Source organism: Oryx dammah, unplaced genomic scaffold, assembly GCF_014754425.2.
Source record: "Oryx dammah isolate SB20612 unplaced genomic scaffold, SCBI_Odam_1.1 HiC_scaffold_29, whole genome shotgun sequence".
Classification (NCBI taxonomy): Eukaryota; Metazoa; Chordata; class Mammalia; order Artiodactyla; family Bovidae; genus Oryx; species Oryx dammah.
In genome coordinates this window covers 60195900-60218026 of record NW_024070213.1, presented here as the reverse complement: position 1 = coordinate 60218026, position 22127 = coordinate 60195900, and the positions used below count along the sequence as shown (strand labels likewise).

The 22127-nt window shown below is 41.6% G+C and overlaps 1 protein-coding gene across 2 annotated transcripts; it reads left to right on the top strand.

The window, feature by feature from the left end:
* The first annotated feature begins 2799 nt into the window (after positions 1–2799).
* PYM1 (PYM homolog 1, exon junction complex associated factor) lies at positions 2800–19981 on the top strand. Of its 2 annotated transcripts, XM_040232884.1 has the most exons (4): positions 2847–2897; positions 3992–4054; positions 18391–18484; positions 19029–19981. In XM_040232884.1, exons 1-4 carry the CDS (start codon positions 2864–2866, stop codon positions 19510–19512), a joined length of 675 nt encoding a protein of 224 aa, XP_040088818.1. In that variant the 5' UTR covers positions 2847–2863; the 3' UTR covers positions 19513–19981. The 2 variants fall into 2 exon arrangements, with proteins under 2 accessions (XP_040088819.1, XP_040088818.1); XM_040232885.1 differs by lacking the exon at positions 3992–4054 and having other exon boundaries at positions 2800–2897.
* The last annotated feature ends 2146 nt before the right edge of the window (positions 19982–22127 follow it).

Genomic DNA, 22127 nt, shown 5'->3' with positions numbered 1-22127 from the left:
TGGTGGTAGAGAGTAGGGAGGGGGGAGCCCTGATTGGTAGGGTGTATTTGGGTGTTGTGTGTATGTTGTGCGTGTAAGTACACATATACACACGTGTAATATACACATATTTTTGGTGGGGGTTGCAGAGGAGAAGGAATGAATACATGAGGCCCTCTAGTGGAAACAGGGATCTAAGCAGCTCTTGACTTTTGAGACTTGGAAGAGAACCCTCCATTTTTATCAGAAATATAGCTGCTGAGTAATAGGGTTTGGAGTATTATTGTTGCATCTGAACTGGAGATCTGAGGTAGGGAGTCTCTCTGCTTCTGTCTCCCCTCGAATCTTAAAAAGACAAGAACCCTGCCACTCTCTATCCTTTGTCTCCCCTTCCTACATGATCTCCTTATGGAATCACAAGCACTTTTGAAGGATTATTATGCATCAGGTCCTGTACTTTGTTTTGCAGAACGGCCAAAGACATAGATAGCCCAGCTTAGGGACTGCACCAAAGAGTATGGGTATGTGTGTAAGCCATCCTGAATATTGTAAGAACAGGCTCCCCTAGCCCCTCTTGCAATCAGTTTTATTCTCCTGAGCCCCTCACCTAGAAATCTTGGTATGATACTAATTCTCAAGGAACTCAGCTTTCCTCGCAAATAACATTTGTAGTGCTACCACCCTATGTACAACGTGTATTTTTCACTCTCATGCTCAGCTATGTTCCTACATGAAGTTAAAGATACTCCCTTTAAGACTTTTTTTGAGACTTCAAAGGGGGGCATGAGATGATACCTCTAATAAGGAATAAGATGGAATCAATTATACTCTGGGCTTGGGTTTTCTTCAAGATCTGTGCTCCATCATACCTCAGTAACTTACTGGCGGGGGTGAGAGGAAGCAAGGCCAAGAAACATCTAAGGAGGAGGCTTCTAATGCCTACAGTTCCAGGTGCTCATTTCTTTAATCAACCACATCATAAAAATCAGAAAGAAAGAAACCACAACGAACAAAGGGAAAGGAAAAAACAACAGCCTTGTTCTCCCCAGCCTCTTCGTTCTCCTCTTCCTCCTGGGGTGGAGGGGGGAGGTGGCACATCCGGGGCTCAGGGCTGGGTCCCAGGCAGGTCTGCTATGCAGACAATTGAGTTTCACTTCCTGTCAGCCCCAAAGCTGAGACAGGATGTCTGAGGGCACAGTGGGGGGCCTAGGGTTGGGTGGTCAACTGGAGCCACTTTAGGACTGATTCTTGCAGAAAGTACCCCAGATAGTACAGGCAGGAACAATGCATTCCTCTAGTTTTTAGAGACTTCATCTCACTCTTACCTTTAATCATTAGTAACAGGGTTATGGAAAGGAGATCCAGCAGGGCTGAAGAACGATTGGTGAAAGAAGGGCAAGGGTTAAGGATGGCAGTGTTAGAACACTTGCAATGACTCTGTATTGAATGCATATCAGTTTTTACACGAGTCTTTTTGAGATTTTCTGAGCTGGGCCTCTGGTGGAAGTCAGGAAGGTGGAGTACGAGAGAGAAGGCAAGCTGTGACCCCATAAAACTTCTGAAGCTTCATTTCAAAGCTTTAGTAAATTCCCAGTCAGCCATTGCTGTCAGCTGGGTTGTTGTTTTTTTTTAAGTGGGACATGCAGCCTAGTGTTGGAGGTGGTCACTTTTTCTGTTGGACATTAACCTAGACCAAAGTGGGGATTTGGAAGAAGATAAAACTGTTGATGAGGAAAAAACAACACGGGGGGGTGGGGGAAGGCCGGGCAGACACCTGAGGAGAGGAGAGGAACCTGTAGCCGGCCCCTCCCAAGCTGCGGGGGAAACGAGTTTAGCAGGACTTAGCCCTGAAGGAACAAGAGCTGCCGAAAAAAGCGGGGGAGGGAGAACATTTGGGTTCCTCTAAAGAAAAGGGAGACACGGGGCAGAGCAGGGCTGCAAAGGGAGTGACCGTGCGGCTCAGATTATTGGCGTTTTGCCCGGATTTGGATCCCCAGAGCGCTGAGACTTGGCCGAGGTTAATTAGAATACTAATTGGGTCCGCCCAGCAGCCTTCATCTCACCCTCTGACCCTGGGGCGAGCCCGAGGAGGCTCCCGGGTCGAAGGCCAGAGCAAACTTGGGCCGTCGTCACTTCACCGCCCGAGTCCCTGGGGCCGCCCCAGGGGCAGGGCCAGGCCGGGGCTATCCGCCCCGCCCGCCCACCGCGCCTTCTCAGGCGTAGAAGTCGCCGGCAACCCTGTAGCTGCGGGGATAAATGACCGAGAGGCAGCGCCTTCGGCCTTGCGCGTCTCTCGCGCGCGTCTCTCTCGGGAGGGTTGAGCTGAGCGGCCAAGGGCAATCGGCGCGCGATTTCTACCTCCCCACCTTCTAAGAGAGGGTCAGTTGGGGTCTTGCGTTCGCCCCCAACACTGGTGCGCCCCAGTGCGTTCCCGGAGTTTGCCTGCCCCGCCCCGTATCCCCAAGCGGCTCTGGAACCTGGGCGCAGGCCAGGACATGAATAACCTTCTTTTCCTCATTTACTAGCCTTCCCTCTCCCCCGCCTTCTGGATGCAGGTGGGCCTTGCCCCCTTTTCTCCCGCAGGTCCTAGACAGACGAAGAGTGCCGGTGAGGATAGGGGCTGTGCCTCGGAACTTCTCTCAGGGCCTAGAGAACTGCTATATACGCAGCAGGCGCTCAATATTGGTATCAATGGCAGTAAAAGAAGCTACGGCTCTTATTTTAGTCTTCAGCTTCTTTACGCCTCCTTCACTTCTGTCCACCAAATGGTGTACTCTCCCTTTAAGACTAAAATGGTGGCTTGTTACGATCTGGACTCCACTTCCGGTGGGGAGGGGGGCGGGACCCCAGCCCGCTCACGCCGGAAGTGGTTTGCGTTTTCAAGATGGCGACTCCCTATGTAACTGACGAGACCGGCGGTGAGTGCGGGAGTCGCGGAGCCGCTTCTCCCCGGGCTCTCGGGGCAGGGGTTCGGACTTGGAAAGGGGTCTGTGCCCCGCCCATCCCGGGGCCCCTCCTTTGCCCCGCCCTCCGGACCGCCTTCTCCATTCATTCTCTCCTACGGGGTGTCACCTGCGCCCCCTTCTGGTCTCTTGTTTGGGGGGGGGTCTCCGCTTCCGGTCACCCAAGCCCTGGGGTCCTTCAATGCTGGTCCTTGATCCAGGACCCTCACGAGCCCTTAGCTTTTCTCCAGCACTTGGAAATCCCATATCTCTTTTGGGTTCTTCAGCCTTGGGGGCGCCTCCACTCTCAATTCCCTCCAATTCCTGATCCCCCCTTTTCCCCTCCCCCATCTCTCAGTGTACCTGCTTTCTACCCTACCGGAGCCCCGTTTAAATACTGTTTATCAAAGCTGTATCTGTTGGAGACCTCCTCATTGCTACATAGTTCTTTTTCCACTCTTCCTCATCTTAATTGTTGGTTCATTGAGGTCCAGAGGTGTGAGGAGAAGAGGAACCTAATAGAACTTTCAGCTGGATTTCTCCCCTTGATAACATCACCCGTCACCCTTCGGTACCTTCTCTGGTGATGATGATAAGAGTTGAGGGAGCTGAGGTGGTAGAAGGTAAACGAGAAGGTGTCTAGTGGCCTCTCAAGTCCTCTGACAAGTTTATAGAACCCATTATTTCTTCTAGGCAGAGAAGATTTTCCAAGCTGCTGAAGTGTCTGCTGTGTATGTGAGGCTGATATGTTGAAAACTGGGAATCAAGATTTTCATTTTGGCTATGCCCCATCCTCATTTCCTCATCTTTAGGAAAAATGTGCATATCTATTGAGTGACAATCGAATAAGATAATATATGTGAAAGCGATGTATAAAATGCTATGCAAGGCAAGGAGTTACTGTTTTTTGTAGTCCTTATTGTGTATTTGTATTCTATAGAATTGAGTGTGTGTGTGTACTTTGGTCCATGCAGTCTGTTTTAAAATATACCTTTTATGCCTCTTGCTTTTCTTGTTTTCCATGTTACTTCTCAACCCACCTCTCATATGGTATCTAATGACAACCCAAGTCTCTGCTACTTCTCTGCAACATCACCTTTCAAAGTGGTACAACTTCTCTTGCTCTCTACATAGTAGGTACTTCTTCAATTTGCCTCTTTTGATGTGGTTTTTGAAAATATTACTCATTGTCCAGTACATTTCTACTTATTAACTGTTTTCTTTAAACTGATTTAATGAAAATTCAGATATGACATCTCACCTTACCCTCCCAAGAGGTATCTTCTGTTCTCATGTGACCATGTAGAAGAGGAGGAATCACACTGCTTTTTTGCTTTCCCTTGCTGCTTCCAGGTCATCAATCTACCACTGTCACTGTAATTCTCCTGGAAGATGTTGCCATGCAATTGTAGCATTTTCTCTAAAACTTCAGGGCCAACATCCACTGCCCACAAGGACAAGATGTATTATATCATTTCATTCTGTTTCTCAGTGTCTCCACTCAGCATCTATGGAATACTTATAGATACATATTTATTATTGATTTGGCTGCATCCACACAGGGGACTTTTGTTGTGTCACCTGGAATCTTCCGTTGGGTCACGCAGACTTAGTTGCCCTAGGGCATGTGTGGTCTTAGTTCCCCTACCAGGGATTGAACCTGTGTCCTCTGCATTGCAAGGTGGACTTTTAACCCCTAGACCAACAGGGAAGTCCCTGCAATACTTTTATAATTCCTCAACGTGAGATTATTGATTTTCCTTTGAATTTTCAAGCCAGCTACACATCAGAACCACTGCAATCTGGACCTACTACATATCCTACTACACAGAACACCACCAGTGACAGGGCTCCCTATCACTTATTTTAACTTCCTTAGTCATCTTTTTTACTTCACACACCCATAGAATCAGCTTTTTGCCCTCTTTAGTTTCTCTGGTCCTTGACTTCTTTTCCATTTCATTTCCTTGAGTCTACCAGCACCTTTATGATTACTATTTCTTTTTTTTTAGTTTTTAAAAAATTAAGTTTTGGTTGAGCTGGGTCTTTGTTGCTGTGCATGGGCTTTCTCTAGTTGTGGGAAGCAGGGGCTACTCTTGTGGTGCTTGGGCTTCTCTTTGTGGTAGAGCACAGGCTGTATCGCACAGGCTTCAGCAGTTGGCAGCACTCGGGCTCTGTAGTTGTGGCACATGCACTTCGTTGTTGGACATCATGTGGAATTCTCCTGGACCAGGGATCCAACTGGTGTCCCTTGCATTGGCAGATGGATTTTTATCCACAGCGACACCAGGGAAATCCCCGTTGTGACTACTTTTGATGCTGGCCTGCTGGACCTCTGTGACCAGTCACTATCCTCATTGCTTTCTTCATTCATTTTGATCTTCTGTACTAAGCAAGCACTTCTGTTATCTTGAATCATACCCACCAACTTTTTTCTTGGCTTCTGCTTCTAGGCCATAGCGCATGGCTAGAGAAAAGGCGTGGACTGTAGCACATTTGGTATAATACAACAATGTTAACTTCTGTCAAGGTCATGCATTTTCTCCAATTCTTCTATTAAAAAATTTTTTTTAATGTATTTGGCTGCTCTGAGTCTTTAGTTGTGGCATCCAGACTCTTTAGTTGCAGCATGCAGACTCTTAGTGGCAGCATGTGGGGTCTAGTTTCCCCACCAGGGATCAAACCTGAGCCTTCTGCCTTAGGAACACAGAGTCTTAGCGACTGGGTCACCAGGGAAGTTGCATCCAGTTCTTCTTTCTCCATATGCTTACATCCTAACATGGCTATTTTCCCTACCTTTCTCAGTTCTGTGACTTTCCCTTCTTGTGGCAACTGGCCTCACTTTCTATTTCATTGAGAAGTTAGGTCTGTTATTTCCGTTTCCTTCCTGTTCATAGCTTGATTTGAATATCAGGTTCACACATACTATTTCCATTTCCTTACTGCTTACTTGTTCCTTAACTTTTTTATTTCTTTTTGGCCTCATGGCTTTCGGAATCTCAGTTCTCTGACCAGGGATTGAACCCAAGTCACAGCAGTGAAAGTACTGAATGAATCTCCTAACCCCTGGCCTGCCAGGAAATTCCCTGTTGGTTAAGTATTTACAATGGCTTCTTTCTAGCACCAGCTTCTCTCCTGAGTTGTCAGTTCCCTTTTCTAATTGTTTGGTGAGTAGCTTTTATTCTTGGATATACTGTGACACCTAAAATCCAGTCTGACCAAAATCATTAGCAGTTTTTCCTTCCTTATTTATGCTAAAGGCACCGTTGTTCTAGCCAACCTAAGATGAACTTATTGCATCATTTCTCTCTTTATTTCTCCCTTTTAAAATTTTAAATAGACTATTTTTTAGAACAGTTGTAGATTTACAGAAAAATTGAGAAAATGATACAGATAATTCCCATATACCGTAAATTCAGTTTCCCCCTTATTAACATCATACTTTAGTATGAGATTATTATTGCAATTAACGAACCAATATTCCAACCCATGGATCGAACCCAGGTTTCGTGCATTACAGGCGGATTCTTCATCAGCTGAGCCACCAGGGAAGCCCAAGAATACTGGCGTGGGTAGCCTATCCCTTCTCCAGCGGATCTTCCCAACCCAGGACTCAAACTGGGGTCTCCTGCATTGCAGGCAGATTCTTTACCATCTGAGCTACCAGGAAGTCTTATAAACTAAGATCCATACATTATTCAGATTTTCTCAGATTTTCTCAGTTTTTACCTTTTTTTTGTTTTTCCCGTTCCAGGATCTCTTATTAGATTTAGTTCTCATGTCACCTTCAACTCTGAGAGATTCTGAGACTTTCCTTGTTTTTGATGACCTTGACAGTTTTGAGGAGTATTGATCAGGTATTTTTGTAGGATCCCCTCTGTAGGAATTTGATGTTTTTCTCATGATTAGATTGGGATTAAGTAACTCCGGGAGTTGGTGATGGACAGGGAGGCCTGGCGTGCTGCAATTCATGGGGTCACAGAGTTGGACACGACTGAGCAACTGAACTGAACTGAAGTGCTTTTTAGGGAAGGACCATAGAAGTAAAGTGACATTTTCATTATATCATATTGAAGTTACATAGTATCACATAGATTTTTTTTTTACTCTTGATAATTACCATCATCTGCTGGAGGTGGTATTTGTAAAATTTCTCCACTGTGAAGTTACTTTTTTCCCCTTCTCCTTTTTGTTTTGTACTCTTCAGAAGAAAGTCACTATCCACAGTCCACACTTAAAGAGTTATTCTTCTTTAAGAATGTAATATTTATACACGTTGTTTGGAATTCATTTGCACAGATTTTTCTCTTCTCCACGATACATTTATTCAGTAATTTATTGATGGACAGGAAAGCCTGGCATGTTGCAGTCCATGGAGTTGCAAAGAGTCAGACACAACTGAGTGACTGAACGGAACTGAATTTATTTGTATCAATATGGACTTTGGGTAATTTTACTTATTTTACTGTTCAGATTTTCCGGCTTTGAACATTGAGAGCTCTTTTGGTTGGCCCTGTGTCCCTTTGACATACCCTCATCAGTGTAGGTTTTTGTTATTTTGGGTTTTTTGTTTTTGTTTTTGCTGTTTTTTAGTGCTTCCTTTTTGACACTAGAAGGTGCTCCAGGCTCATCTTGTATATTTCCTGTCCGAGAACTAAAATCCTCCATTTCTCCAAGGAGCCCTTGTTCTTGTTACTGAAGAATGATGTAGGAAACCAAGATCAGAATACTAGATGTTTTTGTTATCAACAAATGTAACTGGGGTGTTATTTTCGCATTGTCTTTCCATCCCACCCTCCCACCCCCCATCAAAGTATCATTTTTCTCCTCCTGCTGCCATTACTGTTATTCCGTCTTCAATATTGGTTAGCTATATGGCTTGGGAATTTTAAGCCTAGGGAATCCAAGACTTAGTTTTCTTATCAATGAAATAGGAATAGTAACTCTTACATTATAGGATTATTGTGAGGATTAATTAAAATTTAAATGAATTAACGTACATGTCTAGCACATAGAAAAGAAACAAAGTGAAGTTGCTCAGTCATGTCTGACTCTTTGTGGCCCCATAGACTATAGCCTACCACGCTCTTCTGTCCATGGGATTTTCCAGGCAAGAGGACTGGAGTAGATTGCCATTTCCTTCTCCAGGGGATCTTCCTGACCCAGGGATCAAACCCAGGTCTCCCACGTTGTAGGCAGATGCTTTACCTACCATCTGAGCCACCAGGGAAGTCCTAAGAAAGTACCTAAGTCCTAAGGAAGCACATGGACAGTACCTAAGACATGGTTCTGTAATTGTTACTGTTATGTAAAGATTTGGTTTAGAATAAATTATATGTGCAAAGTATCAAGCAGAGAACTTGAGTCAATCTAAGTGCCTGATAAAATTCTAGTTTCCTTTATCCTGCAGATATTGCCATGACCTCCTAAATAGTTGTTCTACCTCTGTCTCTTTGTTCCAGTTTGACACACTGTTACCAGATTACTGCTCAAGTGCAATTTAATTATGTAATGTTTGTTCAGTATAATTTGTCAACTGTTAAATTTGTCATATACCCTTCTGATCTTTATTTTTCTGTGCACTTTAAGAACATTTTTTAATCAGATGGTATTTACGTTTTTATATGTTGCCTTTTCATTTAACCTCGTGACATAAATATTTTTCCTTGCTATTAAAAACTCTTTGTAAACATCTTTTAAAATACTGGCAGAATGTTTTATTGTTTGAGCATGTACCCTCTCTTACCTTTTTTCTGTTATTGGACTTCCAGATTGTTTCTAGAATTTTTGTTATAAAAAGTCAATGAATGTTTTTGTCTGCATTTAGGATTTCTTCTTAGGATAGATTTCTCCGACTTACTGGATTGGAGGATACAAACTTTTATTTATTTTTAATTAATTATAAAATTCATATTGATTATAGAAAACTTGGAAAATATTTTCATAACTAGTGTAATAAGTCACATGCATGTTTGGTAATTCCAGAGCCCAAAGATGACTACAGTTAATGTTTCCTTTTAGTTTTTCTTTCTATGCACATATATAGCATTATCTGTTTAACATAATTTGGATCATGCTGAATGGCTGTGCTTTCCAGGATGTAACTCTCAGAACACTTAGTAGTCCTATGAGATGTGCTATAAAATAAAAGGCTAAAATAAAAATAAGGTTCCTGTGGTCAAATAAATTTAGGAAACACTGTAAACCATATTTCCATCAGAATATTCACATGAATAAGAACATAATGTGTTTAAGTCTTTGTTGATAAGAACCAAAAAAATTTTTTTCCTGTGTTTAACCCAGAGTTTCTCAAACTTAACAAATTTTGGGGGGTAACCCTTGTTAATATCTTACAGAAGTAGTGTTTTTATATAACAATATTTTTTGGAAATGCTGCTAAATGTTAGGACTACCTTATTCTCTTGTTTAGATTGCTTTCTAAAGGATTTTACCATTGACAATATGTGAAAGTACTGGTTTTAGCACTTGTTTGACTACATTGGAATTCTCATCTTTAAAAATTCTACTTTTTTGATAGGTTAAAATAATATTTTATTTTAATTTTTATTTCCTTTGATTACTAGTGAGGTTGAACTTTCTGGTATTCTTTTTCACTTATAACACAATACACAATAGTAGTGTAAAAAGCAGCCTTCGGAACCCACAGCCTGGATTCGAATTCTACAGTTTACTGACATTGTAACATAGGGCAAATTAATACAAATACTGAATGTTTATATTAATTGGCATGAAGCAAACACTCAATAAAGGGTAGCTGCTATTATCTTTTTGGAATTGGCTATCAAATTAACATATAGCCTATTTGCTCTTACATTAAAGATACTCCTCTCTAGTATGAGCACAAACCACTTTTCAATACAGTATCATCACATACTATTATTGTGAAAGTCGCTCAGTCGTGTCCAACTCTTTGTGACCCCATGGACTGTCCATGGAATTCTCCAGGCCAGAATACTGGAGTGGGTAACCTTTCCCTTCTCCAGGGGATCTTCCCAACCCAGGGATCGAACCTAGGTCTCCCACATTGCAGGTGGATTCTTTACCAGCTGAACCACAAGGAAAGCCCATCACATACTATGTCTCTGCTTAAATCCTCCAGTGAAACTGGGCAGTATAGTATAAAGCAAGGGAATTAGCAGTGTGCTGATATGTAAGTAGTTCAGATTGCACATATTAATGCATGCTGCCTTTGTGATCTTAATCATATCTTCGATCTCTTGAAGACTTTGTTTCCTCAGCTGTAGATGATGATAATCTACCTATTGTCTAGAATCACCAGGAATATGTAAAATTCCTGGTGTATTATGGCCACTTATTAATGTTCTTTCCTAATTGTTTTCAACATACTGTGAGTTTTGCAGTGCCATCTTTTTTTTTTTTTTTTTAATTGTTTTTGGGACTTCCCTTGTTGTCCAAAGGCTAACAGTTTGAGTTCCCAATGGAGGGGTCCTGTGTTCGATCCCTGGTCAGTGAACTAGATCCTACATGCCACAGCTAAGATCCAGCTCTGTCAGATAAATAAATATTTGAAAAAAATTGTGTTGCTTTTGAAAGGTTCTTTTATTTATTTACTCGTGTTTATTTGGCTGCACTAGATCTTGGTTGTGCCATTCAAACTCTTAGGTGTGGCATGTGGGATCTGTTTCCCTGAGCAGGGATCAAACTTGTGTCCTCTGCATTGGGAGCATAGAGTATTAGCCACTAGACCACCAGAGAAGTCCCTACACTGCCGTAGTTTTGCTTGTTGTTATTCTCAGAATGCCCTTTCTTTCTCTGCCTACACAAATACCAGCCACTGATTTACTATTGTTATTATTAACTACTATTACATAGTCTTTGAGGTCAAGTCCCTGAGTTTTTCCTAATTTCGTGTCACTTTCCCCCATCAAATAGGGTGTGGTTATTTATTCTCTTGAAATCTCCTATTAGTATGTATCAGTGTCTCTTAGGGATACCTAAAACATTCATATATATCTATATCTATATATTTTTGGCAGAACCATGCAGCATATGGAATCTTAGTTCCCCAACCAGAGATCAAATCCATGACCCCTGCTTGGGAGAGTGGAGTCTTAACCACCAGACCTCCAGGGAAGTCCCAAGACATTTATATTTTTATCTTATTCTTTGTTTACCTAACTTGTCCACCCTTCTTACTTAAACTAAATTTCTTGAAAGCGGGGGCCAGTTTACTGATCTTAATTTCCGTAGCATTAGTAGAGGATTTTTCTCATAGGCTTTCAATAAATGTTTACTGCATTTAATTAATTTGTAGTCTGGCTTCTGACCACTTTACTTTTCTGAAGTTATATTCTTGAACATAATTAGGGATTTCCAAATTGCCAAAATCAATAACCTTTTTCTTCTCAGTTCTCCTTTTCCTTAATCCCTTTGTAGTATTTAATACTGTTAATCACCTGGCCTAACTTCAGACTCTTGGTCTCCATGGAATAGTACTGTCCCAGTCTTTCTTTTCTAGGATTACTTCCTGGTGTTGCTGACACCTTTTCTTTCTTGAGGAAAATAATCAGGACTGTTTTTCTGGGATCACTCCTCCAAATTGGATCTTCTTTTTTAATATTCTATGTTAGAAACCACACCTGAATCTTATAATTGGTGGCCCCGAGGTCATCCTCAGGCTCAGATCTGTAACCCTGATCTTAACTTTGAAGCAGGCACCAGGGCTTCAACACACCTTTAACAGTCACTTCCATGTCACCCCTTGGAGTTCTTTCAAGCCTTCCTGTGTTTTATCTTCACTGTCTTCCTGCCCCTTCCCACCCGAAAACTAGGCCCTTTTCAATTTAAGCAAACAGATTGAGGATTATGAAACAAGAGATGTGAGGAAATAACAAAATTTACAAAGTTCTTAGAGTAGCAGGGTCTAACTTCTTTTTGGTTCTCTCAAGGATGCCTCCTGAGGACACTATCTTGCAGTTCAATGGTTAAGACTCTGCTTTCACTGGAGGGGGTCTGACCGCAATTAAGACCCACAAAGCCAAATTAAATAAATAAAAGTAAATACGTACTTAAAAAAAAAAAAAGATTCTACCTAAGAATCTTGATATTCTGCCCATGGTTTTTATTTCTAGGTTTAGGAATCTGTAAATCTCTCTTTCCTTTTTGACTGTACCTTTGGAAGATCCCCTGGAGAAGGGAAAGACTACCCACTCCAGTATTCTGAACTGGAGAATTCCATGGACTGTGTATAGTCTGTGGAGTGGCAAAGAGTCGGACATGACTGAGTGACTCACTTCACTTCACTTGGATACCATCAAGGCCCAGAGAGTGAAACCAAAGAAAACATAAAATGGGTGCTCCTTTGTGATAATGGGCTGTTTGTATCTCCAAGGGTTTCCAGTTAGGATGGCTGTTCAAGAAGTTTCTGTCCCTATATTTTCTCACATTCCATATTTACTAGTCTTAAGCCTTCACCTGTAATCTCTATGCAGTTTACTTAAAACGTCTGTTTCTAGCTGTCTCTCCTTATGTTGTATGTTAGTGTGTTAGTCGCTCAGTCGTGCCTGACTCTTTGTGACCCCAAGGACAGCAGCCCACCAGGCTCCTCTGTCCATGAGATTCTCCAGGCAAGAATATTGGAGTGGGTTGCCATTTCCTTTTCCAGGGGATCTTCCTGACCCAGGGATCAAACCCGGGTCTCCTGCACTGCAGGCAGATTCTTTACCGACTGGCTACAAGGGAAGCCCCAGCTGTCTCTCCTTAATTCCATATAAAAACACTGCCTTCCTAGAGTTGAATTAGTCATTTTCATAAAATTGTCTTATCCTTTGGATTTTCTGTATATCAGTAGTTTATGTTCTCCTCCAAATTGTCCACATTCAAGAGTGATATTGCAGTTAGTGCTCTTACCTTTCTTTTTCATTAGAATGAATGCTACAAGAAGGCAAGACCCTTGCTTGCTTTATTTATTCATTGTTGTATCCTTAGCTCCTGTTACAGTGCCTGCCACAACAGCAGGTACTCAATAAACATTTAAAAATCCATGTGTGAAGAATGTTATTACTGTGTGCTCGTGTACCCACAGATATGTTATGAAAAATACGAGAAAACGTGAAAAGCACCAGATTAAATCCACTGTAGCGCAATGATTTCCTCTCATTCAAATGTTGGCAGTCTTGGCAGATCCCGTCTTACTCTTGATAATAAATTTCTCTTTCATTTTCTTTTCAACATCCATACAGACCATTTAAATCAAGTCTTCTCACATTGAAACTATTGTTGGGTTTTTTTTTCCCTCTGCCTTTAGTTTATGTTACACATTTTCAGGTTAATCTTCTTAAAGCACTGCTTTGAGCAGATCATCTCCACTCCCTTAATGGCCTTCATTGTTTTCACATTAGGAAGCTTGAGTTCAAGCTCAAGAAGAGGTGGATATCTTTCATATTCTGACTAACTTACTTCTAGCCTCTTTTCCCATTACATGTGTTTTTTGCCCAAATATGCTGGATTCTTACTGTTCCCTAATATGATATTTAGATTTATTTATTCATTAATTTGAATTGATTACAGTCTTCCATGGTTCAGGCCCTGTGCTTCAAAGATCAAAGGCAAAGTTTCTGCTCTCAAGCAAGCAAACAATCATGTTAAACATTAGATCCTGATAAAAGGCCAAAACAGGTGCTGTGGGTGCACAAAGGGCAACTTCTAAATGGGTTTGGGGTGGAAAGGTCAGGAAGGACTTCACTGAGGAGTTTATACTTGAACTTGACCTTTAAAGACCAGTTCAGTTCAGTCCCTCAGTTGTTTCCAACTGTTTGCAACCCCATGAACTGCAGCACGACAGGCCTTCCTGTCCATCACCAATTCCCAGAGTCCACCCAAACCCATTAACATTGAGTCAATGAGGCCATCCAACCATCTCATCCTCTGTCATCCCCTTCTCCTGCCCTCAATCTTTCCCAGCATCAGGGTCTTTTCAAATGAGTCAGCTCTTCGCATCAGGTGGCCAAAGTATTGGAGTTTCAGCTTTAACATCAGTCCTTCCAATGAACACCCAGGACTGATCTGCTTTAGGATGGACTGGTTGGATCTCCTTGCAGTCCAAGGGACTCTCAAGAGTCTTCTCCAACACCACAGTTCAAAAGCATCAATTCTTTGGCATTCAGCTTTCTTTATAGTCCAACTCTCACATCCATACACGACCACTGGAAAAACCATAGCCTTGACTAAATGGACCTTTGTTGACAAAGTAATGTCTCTGCTTTTTGATATGCTGTCTAAGTTGGTCATAACTTTCCTTCCAAGGAGTAAGTGTCTCCTAATTTCATGGCTGCAGTCACCATCTGCAGTGATTTTGGAGCCCATAAAAATTAAAGACCAGCAGTCATTAAGAATAAAGAAAAGTCTATTCCAAGCCAAAGGAAGAGCATAGAGATTACAGACACAGTCAGGTGAGATTTGTGACTATTTCAGTAGCCAGAGCAGCATAGAGGCTGGAGACTAGCAGGACCAGGGTCAAGAAGGCTTCTGTGTGTGGTTTCATGTCCATCCAAATACGCTGAGGGAAACAGGAATTCAGGAAGAAATTTAGGCAGGTGAATGACTAGAGTAATTTGTCCCTTTATTTATGTTGCCTGGAGAATCCTAGGGATGGGGGAGCCTGGTGGGCTGCTGTCTCTGGGGTCGCATAGAGTCAGACACGACTGAAGCAACTTAGCAGCATAAGCCTGAAATACTTCCCTTTCTTCTCTTTCCTCATAACCACACCCCTGCCCCTACCTGTCTAAATCTTGCTTGTCTTCCCAAGATCACAAAGTTGCTTTATCCTACATAAAATCTCTATAAGTCACCTGGTCAAAAATAATTTCACCCTCCTTTGTGTACTCATTCTCTAAGCCGTTTAGATCTGAAACCCAAAATGAGATTTTTAAAACCCCACAATATAACAACATTAATGGGAATTTTTGAAAGGAAAAGTTATTCATAATCCAGTCACCAAACAGCTTTGCATATTGCACATTCTTTTTGTAATTTATGAATCTAACATTTAATATTAGAAATCATAGGATATATATGTTTTACATTCCATTACATCATATTAATGATTAAAATTATCATTTTTTTCCTGGCTGTATTATAAACCATTCCTATATAACTGGATGTGGTTTGTTTTTAATTTTTAGCTATTTATAAATACTGCCATGGTTTCATAATTACTGTCTCTTTTTTCTTTGTTTTTTCCAGTTGGAACTATTTCCTCATGCTAAATTTTCAAGATTGATTTTACTGAAACAAAGTGTGTTGTCTTTGACTTTAAAACTCTTTACCCCTCCCCTAGTCAGTGAATTACCAAGTGCTGTTGTTTCTTTGATAATGTATCTGGCATCATTCTCTTCTTTTCCTTTTTCAGCCAGTTCTGTCTCATGCCAGGATTATTGCAGTCTTTTTTTCCTAACTGATTTCCCCAGTTTCCAGTGTTTTCCCTTAACAATTCATCTTTTCATCATGCCAGATTAATTGCCCTAAAACTCTGCATTGGATAAAAGATTCATTCATTTGACAGCTATTTAGTGAATGCATGCCATGTGACAGATATTAAACTCCTTAACTGGCATTTCGAAGTCTGAACATTCTCTCACTTACTTTACATCAGCCCTGATTCAGCCAGGCTGGTCTAGTCACCATCTCCTGCCCAGGCCGTGTACACTGCCATGTCGGAAGTTTTGTTTTAGAATAGGATTCTGTTTAGAATCTGTTCTCCTTCCGTTTTCATTTGCTTTCGTTTGATTCTTTCTCCAAAGCCCTAATCTCAGTCCTCTCTCAGTAGAGCCTCTGTTTTCTCCTTATTGAGTTTTTATTTTTGTCTCTAAGCTGTTGCAGCTAAGCAATGTTCTCAATGTCCCTCTTTCATTCACTGATAAATTCTGAATTCCTTGCCCTTGTTTTTAAGACTTTCTAAGACATGGCCCTATTTGTAGTTTCTGACGTGGCTTTGTATTATTCCCCAACATGAGCTGTCTGGTTCTCCTGTGCACCTCTGTTGTCTGCTCCTTGCATACTCCAGGCCGTCCCCACAATCCAACCTTTCTTGGCTCATGTTTGTCCTTTCTCCCATCCCCCCTACCTGTCAAATCTTACCCATTTTTCATTTATATTTTTTTGGTTTTAGTTTATTAATGATATTTGCATTATGAACACAGATAACACTGTGTAGTCCATGTGGGAGGCTCTAGACTTGACTTTTTATTTTTTTAATCTTTTTTACTTTCTTGCCTCCCCTTCTTAAAACAGAAGTTATAGTAAAAAAAAAAAAAACACATGTAACATAAGATATAAATATATGTTTGTGAAACTTATGTTATTAAAGGTTAATGGTTTCTACCACATCTACTTCCAGGTTGCCCCTCTTAAGGTAACCAGCATTAAGGTCTTGATAATCTTGGTATGTGTCCTTCCACACCTTTTCCTTTGTCCCTGTACATAAACCATAAGGGCCTCTAAGCGCTGCTCCTTGCCCCAACAAGAATGGGAGCCTCCTCTACACCAGCACTTCTCCAAATGTTGTCCAGGAGCCTTGGGGATTCCCTAAGCCCCTTTTCAGAGGTCTACAAGCACAGCTATTTTGATAATATAGTAAGATGCTATTTGCCTCTTTTACTGGGTTGAAGTGTTTGCACTGAGGGTACAAAAGGAATAGTGAGTAAAACTGTGACCCTTTACCACTAATCAAGGTGGTGGGACCAACATTGTACTAGTTACTGTGTTCTTCACTGCTACATGCTTATAATAAATAATGCCAGTTTCACTTAAGAATGTCCTTGATGATGCAATAAAAATTATTAGTTTTGGACTTGCCTGGCGGTGCAGTGGTAAAACTCCACGCTTCCACTGTAGTGGGCACAGGTTTGATCACTGGTCAGGAAACTAAGACCCACATGCCCAGAAGCATGGCCAAAATTTTTTTTTATTTCGAAAGTTTAAAAATTATTAATTTGATTAAACCCTGGCTGGCCCTTAAATACACATCTTTTTATTTATTATTTTTCCAGCATTATTGAGGTATGACATAAAACATATGCAATGTTATAGATGTACAATGTAGTGATTTGATTTGATACACTACATATGTTGTGAAAGGTTTACCACAATAAGGTTAGTTAACAGTTGGACACTCCTGAGTGACTGAACTGAACATACCCTTTACCCCACATAATTACCATTTCATTGATTTATGATAACATGAAAACTCTTCACAGCAACTTTCAAGTATATAATTCAGCTTTGCTGCCTATAGTCACCATGCTGTGCCTGATATCCCCAGAACTTACTCATAACTGAAAATTATGTCTTTTTAGTGTTCTCTGTAAATTAAATGGGAGGGACGCATGAGACACTGCTGCCCCCCGAAGTGACGTGGCGTCTCAAGGAATAGCACTGGCACAGTTGTCCAGCTTGCAAGCTGAACAAGCTTCCTCTTCATGGAACTCTATTTTTACTTGGAAGAAAGACTGACAAACTATAATTCAGACCTGAGTATCTGATAGGCATTTTCCTGTAAACGAAAGAAGTGAGCCTGTCATTTCATGGAAATCAACTGACAGTGCTTATTGCCAGTGATAAAATTCAGGCCTTCAGGTGGAGATTAGAATTTTGGAAAACTTGTATCTGCCACTGTGAGCACAAGAGCTTCACAGTAAAGAGTTTTCTGATAACATTAATGGCTGTGATTTAAAAACAAATTTCATCATGAAATGTATAATATTACAAAATAAGAGTGTATGGGAGATTCTGAAAAAAGTTTGAGGATCTCTACATATTATCCTGCAGCTTGCATTTTCACTTAGTATATCATGGATACCATTCAAGGTCAGTTCATTTGTATCTAACTTTTTTTTTTTTAATAACATGGTGTTATATCCTGCGGATGACCTACATCTATTTGATCACTCATCTGTTGATGGCTATTTAAGTTGCTTTCAGCTTTTTGCTAATTTAAATAATATAGCAACATTATTATAATGTGAGCATCCTTTGCATATAGCCTTGTGTGCTGGCCCCTATTTCTACAGTATGGATTCCTGAAAGTTGACCAATGTTTTTAACCATCCACCTTAGTAAAACTTCTTTTCTAGAACATCTCTGGTTATTTCTCCCTCTTATGATTCTTGTTTTTGCCCTTTCTGGCTTCTTATTCATGTACTGTCTTTTGATGTTCTCATGTTGCTTGTGTTTTTTTAAACTTCCTCTGTGTCTGCTGCATCTTGCCAACTAGATTATAAAGATAGAAACTCCCTGAGGGCAGGAATGGTGTATTATACAGTGTATAGGCACTCAGTAAATAGAGAGTAAAGGTTGATACGAGAAAACAATGCCTTATTGGGTGCATTTAGTGGAAGGGACTGGGGGAAACTGTGCACTCATGCATTCTTTCATCTTGGGAGCTATTTGAAAATTAGAGTAACTCTCCAACCTAATTCTCCCATTTCAGGCAAGTACATCGCCTCAACACAGCGACCTGACGGGACCTGGCGAAAGCAGCGGAGGGTGAAAGAAGGCTATGTGCCCCAGGAGGAGGTCCCAGTGTGAGTGGTTAGGCATGAGGTGGGGGTATTTAATGGGCCCCATACAGCAAGAAAGAGCATGTGAATTTCCTGGTCCCAAGATCCTAAGAAATGGAAGGAGGGGGCTGGGATTCAGAGGTGAGTGAGGGATGAGTAACCAAATGACTGACTAGTCCAGTTTCTAGGACCTCTGATCAGCAGAATCTGTAAAAGCATTCAGAGATCCAGAGCTTTAGGACCTACGTGTGTGTTAGTCACTCTGTCTGACTCTTTTCGACCCCATGGATTGTAGCCTACCAGGCTCCTTTGTCCATAGGATTTCCCAGGCAAGAATACTGGGGTGGATTGTCATTCCCAGGGATCGTACCTGAGTCTCCTGCATTGCAGGCCTTACCATCTGAGCCACCAAAACCTAAGGACCCTCCAATCTGCAGAGCTGAGGAAAGCTGGGGAGGGCCTGGAGGAAGAGGAAGGCAGCAGGAGAATGAAAAGGCTGATGATGTAAATTATGAGGTTGGGAAAAAGACTCGAGAGGTCAGTGATTCTTTGACACTGTTCCCCACAGGTATGAGAACAAGTATGTGAAGTTTTTCAAGAGTAAACCAGAATTGCCCCCCGGCCTGAGCCCAGAGGCCACTGCCCCCATCTCCGCATCCAGGCCTGAAGGCGGTGAGCCAGCCCTCTCGAAGACCGCCAAACGCAACCTGAAGCGGAAGGAGAAGAGGCGGCAGCAGCAAGAGAAAGGGGAGGCGGAGGCCTTGAGCCGGACTCTTGAGAAGGTGTCCCTGGGAGAGACAGCTCAGGTCCCCAGTGCCCCACAGGCCTCCCGGGCAGCGCCTACGGCCGCCTCAGACCAATCCGACTCAGCTACCACCACTGAGAAGGCCAAGAAGATAAAGAACCTAAAGAAGAAGCTTCGGCAGGTGGAAGAGCTGCAGCAGCGGATCCAGGCTGGAGAAATCAGCCAGCCCAGCAAAGAGCAGCTGGAGAAGCTAGCGAGGAGGAGGGCATTGGAGGAGGAGCTTGAGGACTTGGAGCTGGGCCTGTGAGGCCTTCGGGGATTAGGGGATGGACTGCAGAACAAACCGTGGGGCTCTCTGGGGTCCTGGGGAACGTGGGCAGCAGCAGTCGGGAGGGGTATCCCCGGACTGGCTCACTTCCACTACTCATGGCCTGACTCCGTCCTCCAGAGCCTAGCCTCTCCTTCATTCCTTCCCTTTTCCCCCTAACTCCTGTTTTTTTGGACTTTTCTCTCTCTCTCCTATCCCCAGTGTTCAAGATCTCAGTGACTATCCCAGGTACCTTTGCTGCTGATTTGGGTGTCTTGTTTAAAAGAAAATTGGGTGGGTGGGAGTCTCTTGGAGAACTGAGGTTGAGGAGTGGGGGAGTACACCCAAGTCTTGGAGTCTTGGTTCCTATTCACAGTGTTTATGGGTTATCTCCCCTTCCATCCCTCACCTCTTTTTTTTTTTTTTTTCCTTTTTTAAAAAAGAACAGAATAAACTCAAGTAGATAACATGTCTTGCTTTGTCTCTTTTCTTTTCAGCTTCTAGTAGTTGTTTTATCTTCTTCATTTGGTCACAGGAAGATAAGTGTTCAGAGTAGTGTTCTTTTTGCTTTTAAAAAATTACATGTATCACCAAATTAGCAACACTGATTTCTGTCCATGTTTGCTCAGACCTCAGTGAACAGAAGTTAGTGTTATAATAAAATGTAACAGAACAAATTTAATTTGATATTAATTTGCATGTATTATCATTATTGTGCTGCCTAGCAATGGAGCCCTAGTATCTCCCTTACTGTTTATTTCTGAAAGTCATCAGTGAAGGATTGAGCTTGGGCCGCTGCAGTGAAAGCACCAAATCCTAACCACTGGAACACCAGGGAAGTCCTAGGACAGCTCTTTTGAAATTTTACCTTATCAGATGCCACCCCAAGATGGCATTGTGGGGCAAACAAGAAGAGGAATTTACAGCCGAAATTAAGCTGTCACTTAATTTTTACATATCCTCTGATTTCCACACAGTCACTTGGCACAATCTTTCTAGCCAACTGGGAAGTCAGCCTTAATGAACTATCTGAAGAGTTCAAAAGTTTGTAGCTTAACTGTTAAGGTCCCACTCAATCTGGCCTTATTTCTTGCCATTCCTTAACTCTGGTCAAATGGCTTCAATTCTGTTGAACTACTTTCAGTTCATTGAATGAGCCATATTCTCTCTGAGCCTTAGTCCTTTGTCCCTGATGGTTCCTCTGCCAAGAATGCTCTTGCTGATCCCTTCTCCTTAATCAATTCTTTCTTAACTTTTGGATCTCTGCCTAAATGTTATCTTCCCTGGGAAGACTTCTGTTACCGTCAAATATTAATTTAGGGGTCTTTTTCTTTTTTTTTTGTATCCGGGATCTTAGTTCCCTGACCAGGAACCAAGCCCATACCCCATGTAGTGGAAACCCAGAGTCTTAATCACTGGACCACCAGGGAAGCCCTCTAGGTGTCTTAATTTCCTTCCTTAACACTCCACCTTTAATGTTTATAATGCCATTTATTACATTATGCTGTCACACTTATTTTCTTGTTAGCCATTCTCCTCCTTATTAGATCATGCGCTCCTGGAGCATTAGGCTTGTATTTATTATTGTTGCATCCCAATGCCTAATATAGTAAATTCTCAAATATTTGGCTGAATGAATGAAGCCATAAGCTTTATGGAAAAACAGAAGATGAGGGAAAATTTGTGCCTTGCACACCTGAGAGGTTAATGAGAACTTGATTGGCCACTTCAGTATGAGACCAAAAGCCCAAGTTCCCTTGTATAAGGCCCCTACAATTATTAAGATTTAATTAACTTGTAAGTAGGTGTTTGATGATTTGCAAGTTCATAGGTTATAGAGGAATCCATATTTTAGGTTTTTTTTTTTTGGCCATGCCCCCGTGGCTTGTGAAATCTCAGTTGCCTGACCAGGGATTGAACCCAGGCCATGACAGTGAAAGCCTGGAATCCTAACCACTAGGCAACCAGGAAAGTCCCTATACTTTCAAAATTATTATTATGGAGAGACTATTTGCTTTGCAACAGGATTTCTCACAATAAACCTTTAAGTATCCTGGATCTTTGGTTTGATTAAAGTTTATTTTGATTATTTGTTGGATCTTAATCACTGGGCTAGTTTGGAGAGAGGCAGTTATGAGCACAGTGTATTAAGTTTGGTACAAACTAATTGTGGTTTTTGCATTGTTGAACTTTACTGTTTGATATTAGAATACATTCTTAAATAAATGTGTTTATATTATAATCATGTTAATGTGTTACATTTTTTGCTAATGACATTATTTTATATATATTTTAGACTATAGAAATGATATTAGACAAAAAGCAAATTTGAGAAATTTTCTAGTTCAAAATGGGTTATAAAGCAGCAAGATAACTTGCAACATCAACAACACATTTGGCCCAGGAACTGCTAACCAATGTATAGTGCAGTGGTGTTTCAGGAAGTTTTGCAAAGGAGACAAGAGCCTCAAAGATGAAGAGTGCAGTGGCTGGCCATCAGAAGTTGACAACAAGCAAATGAAAGGATCATCGAAGGTGATCTTCTTACAACTACATGAGAAGTTGCCAAAGAATGCAATATGGATCATTCTAAGGTCATTTGGCATTTGAAGCAA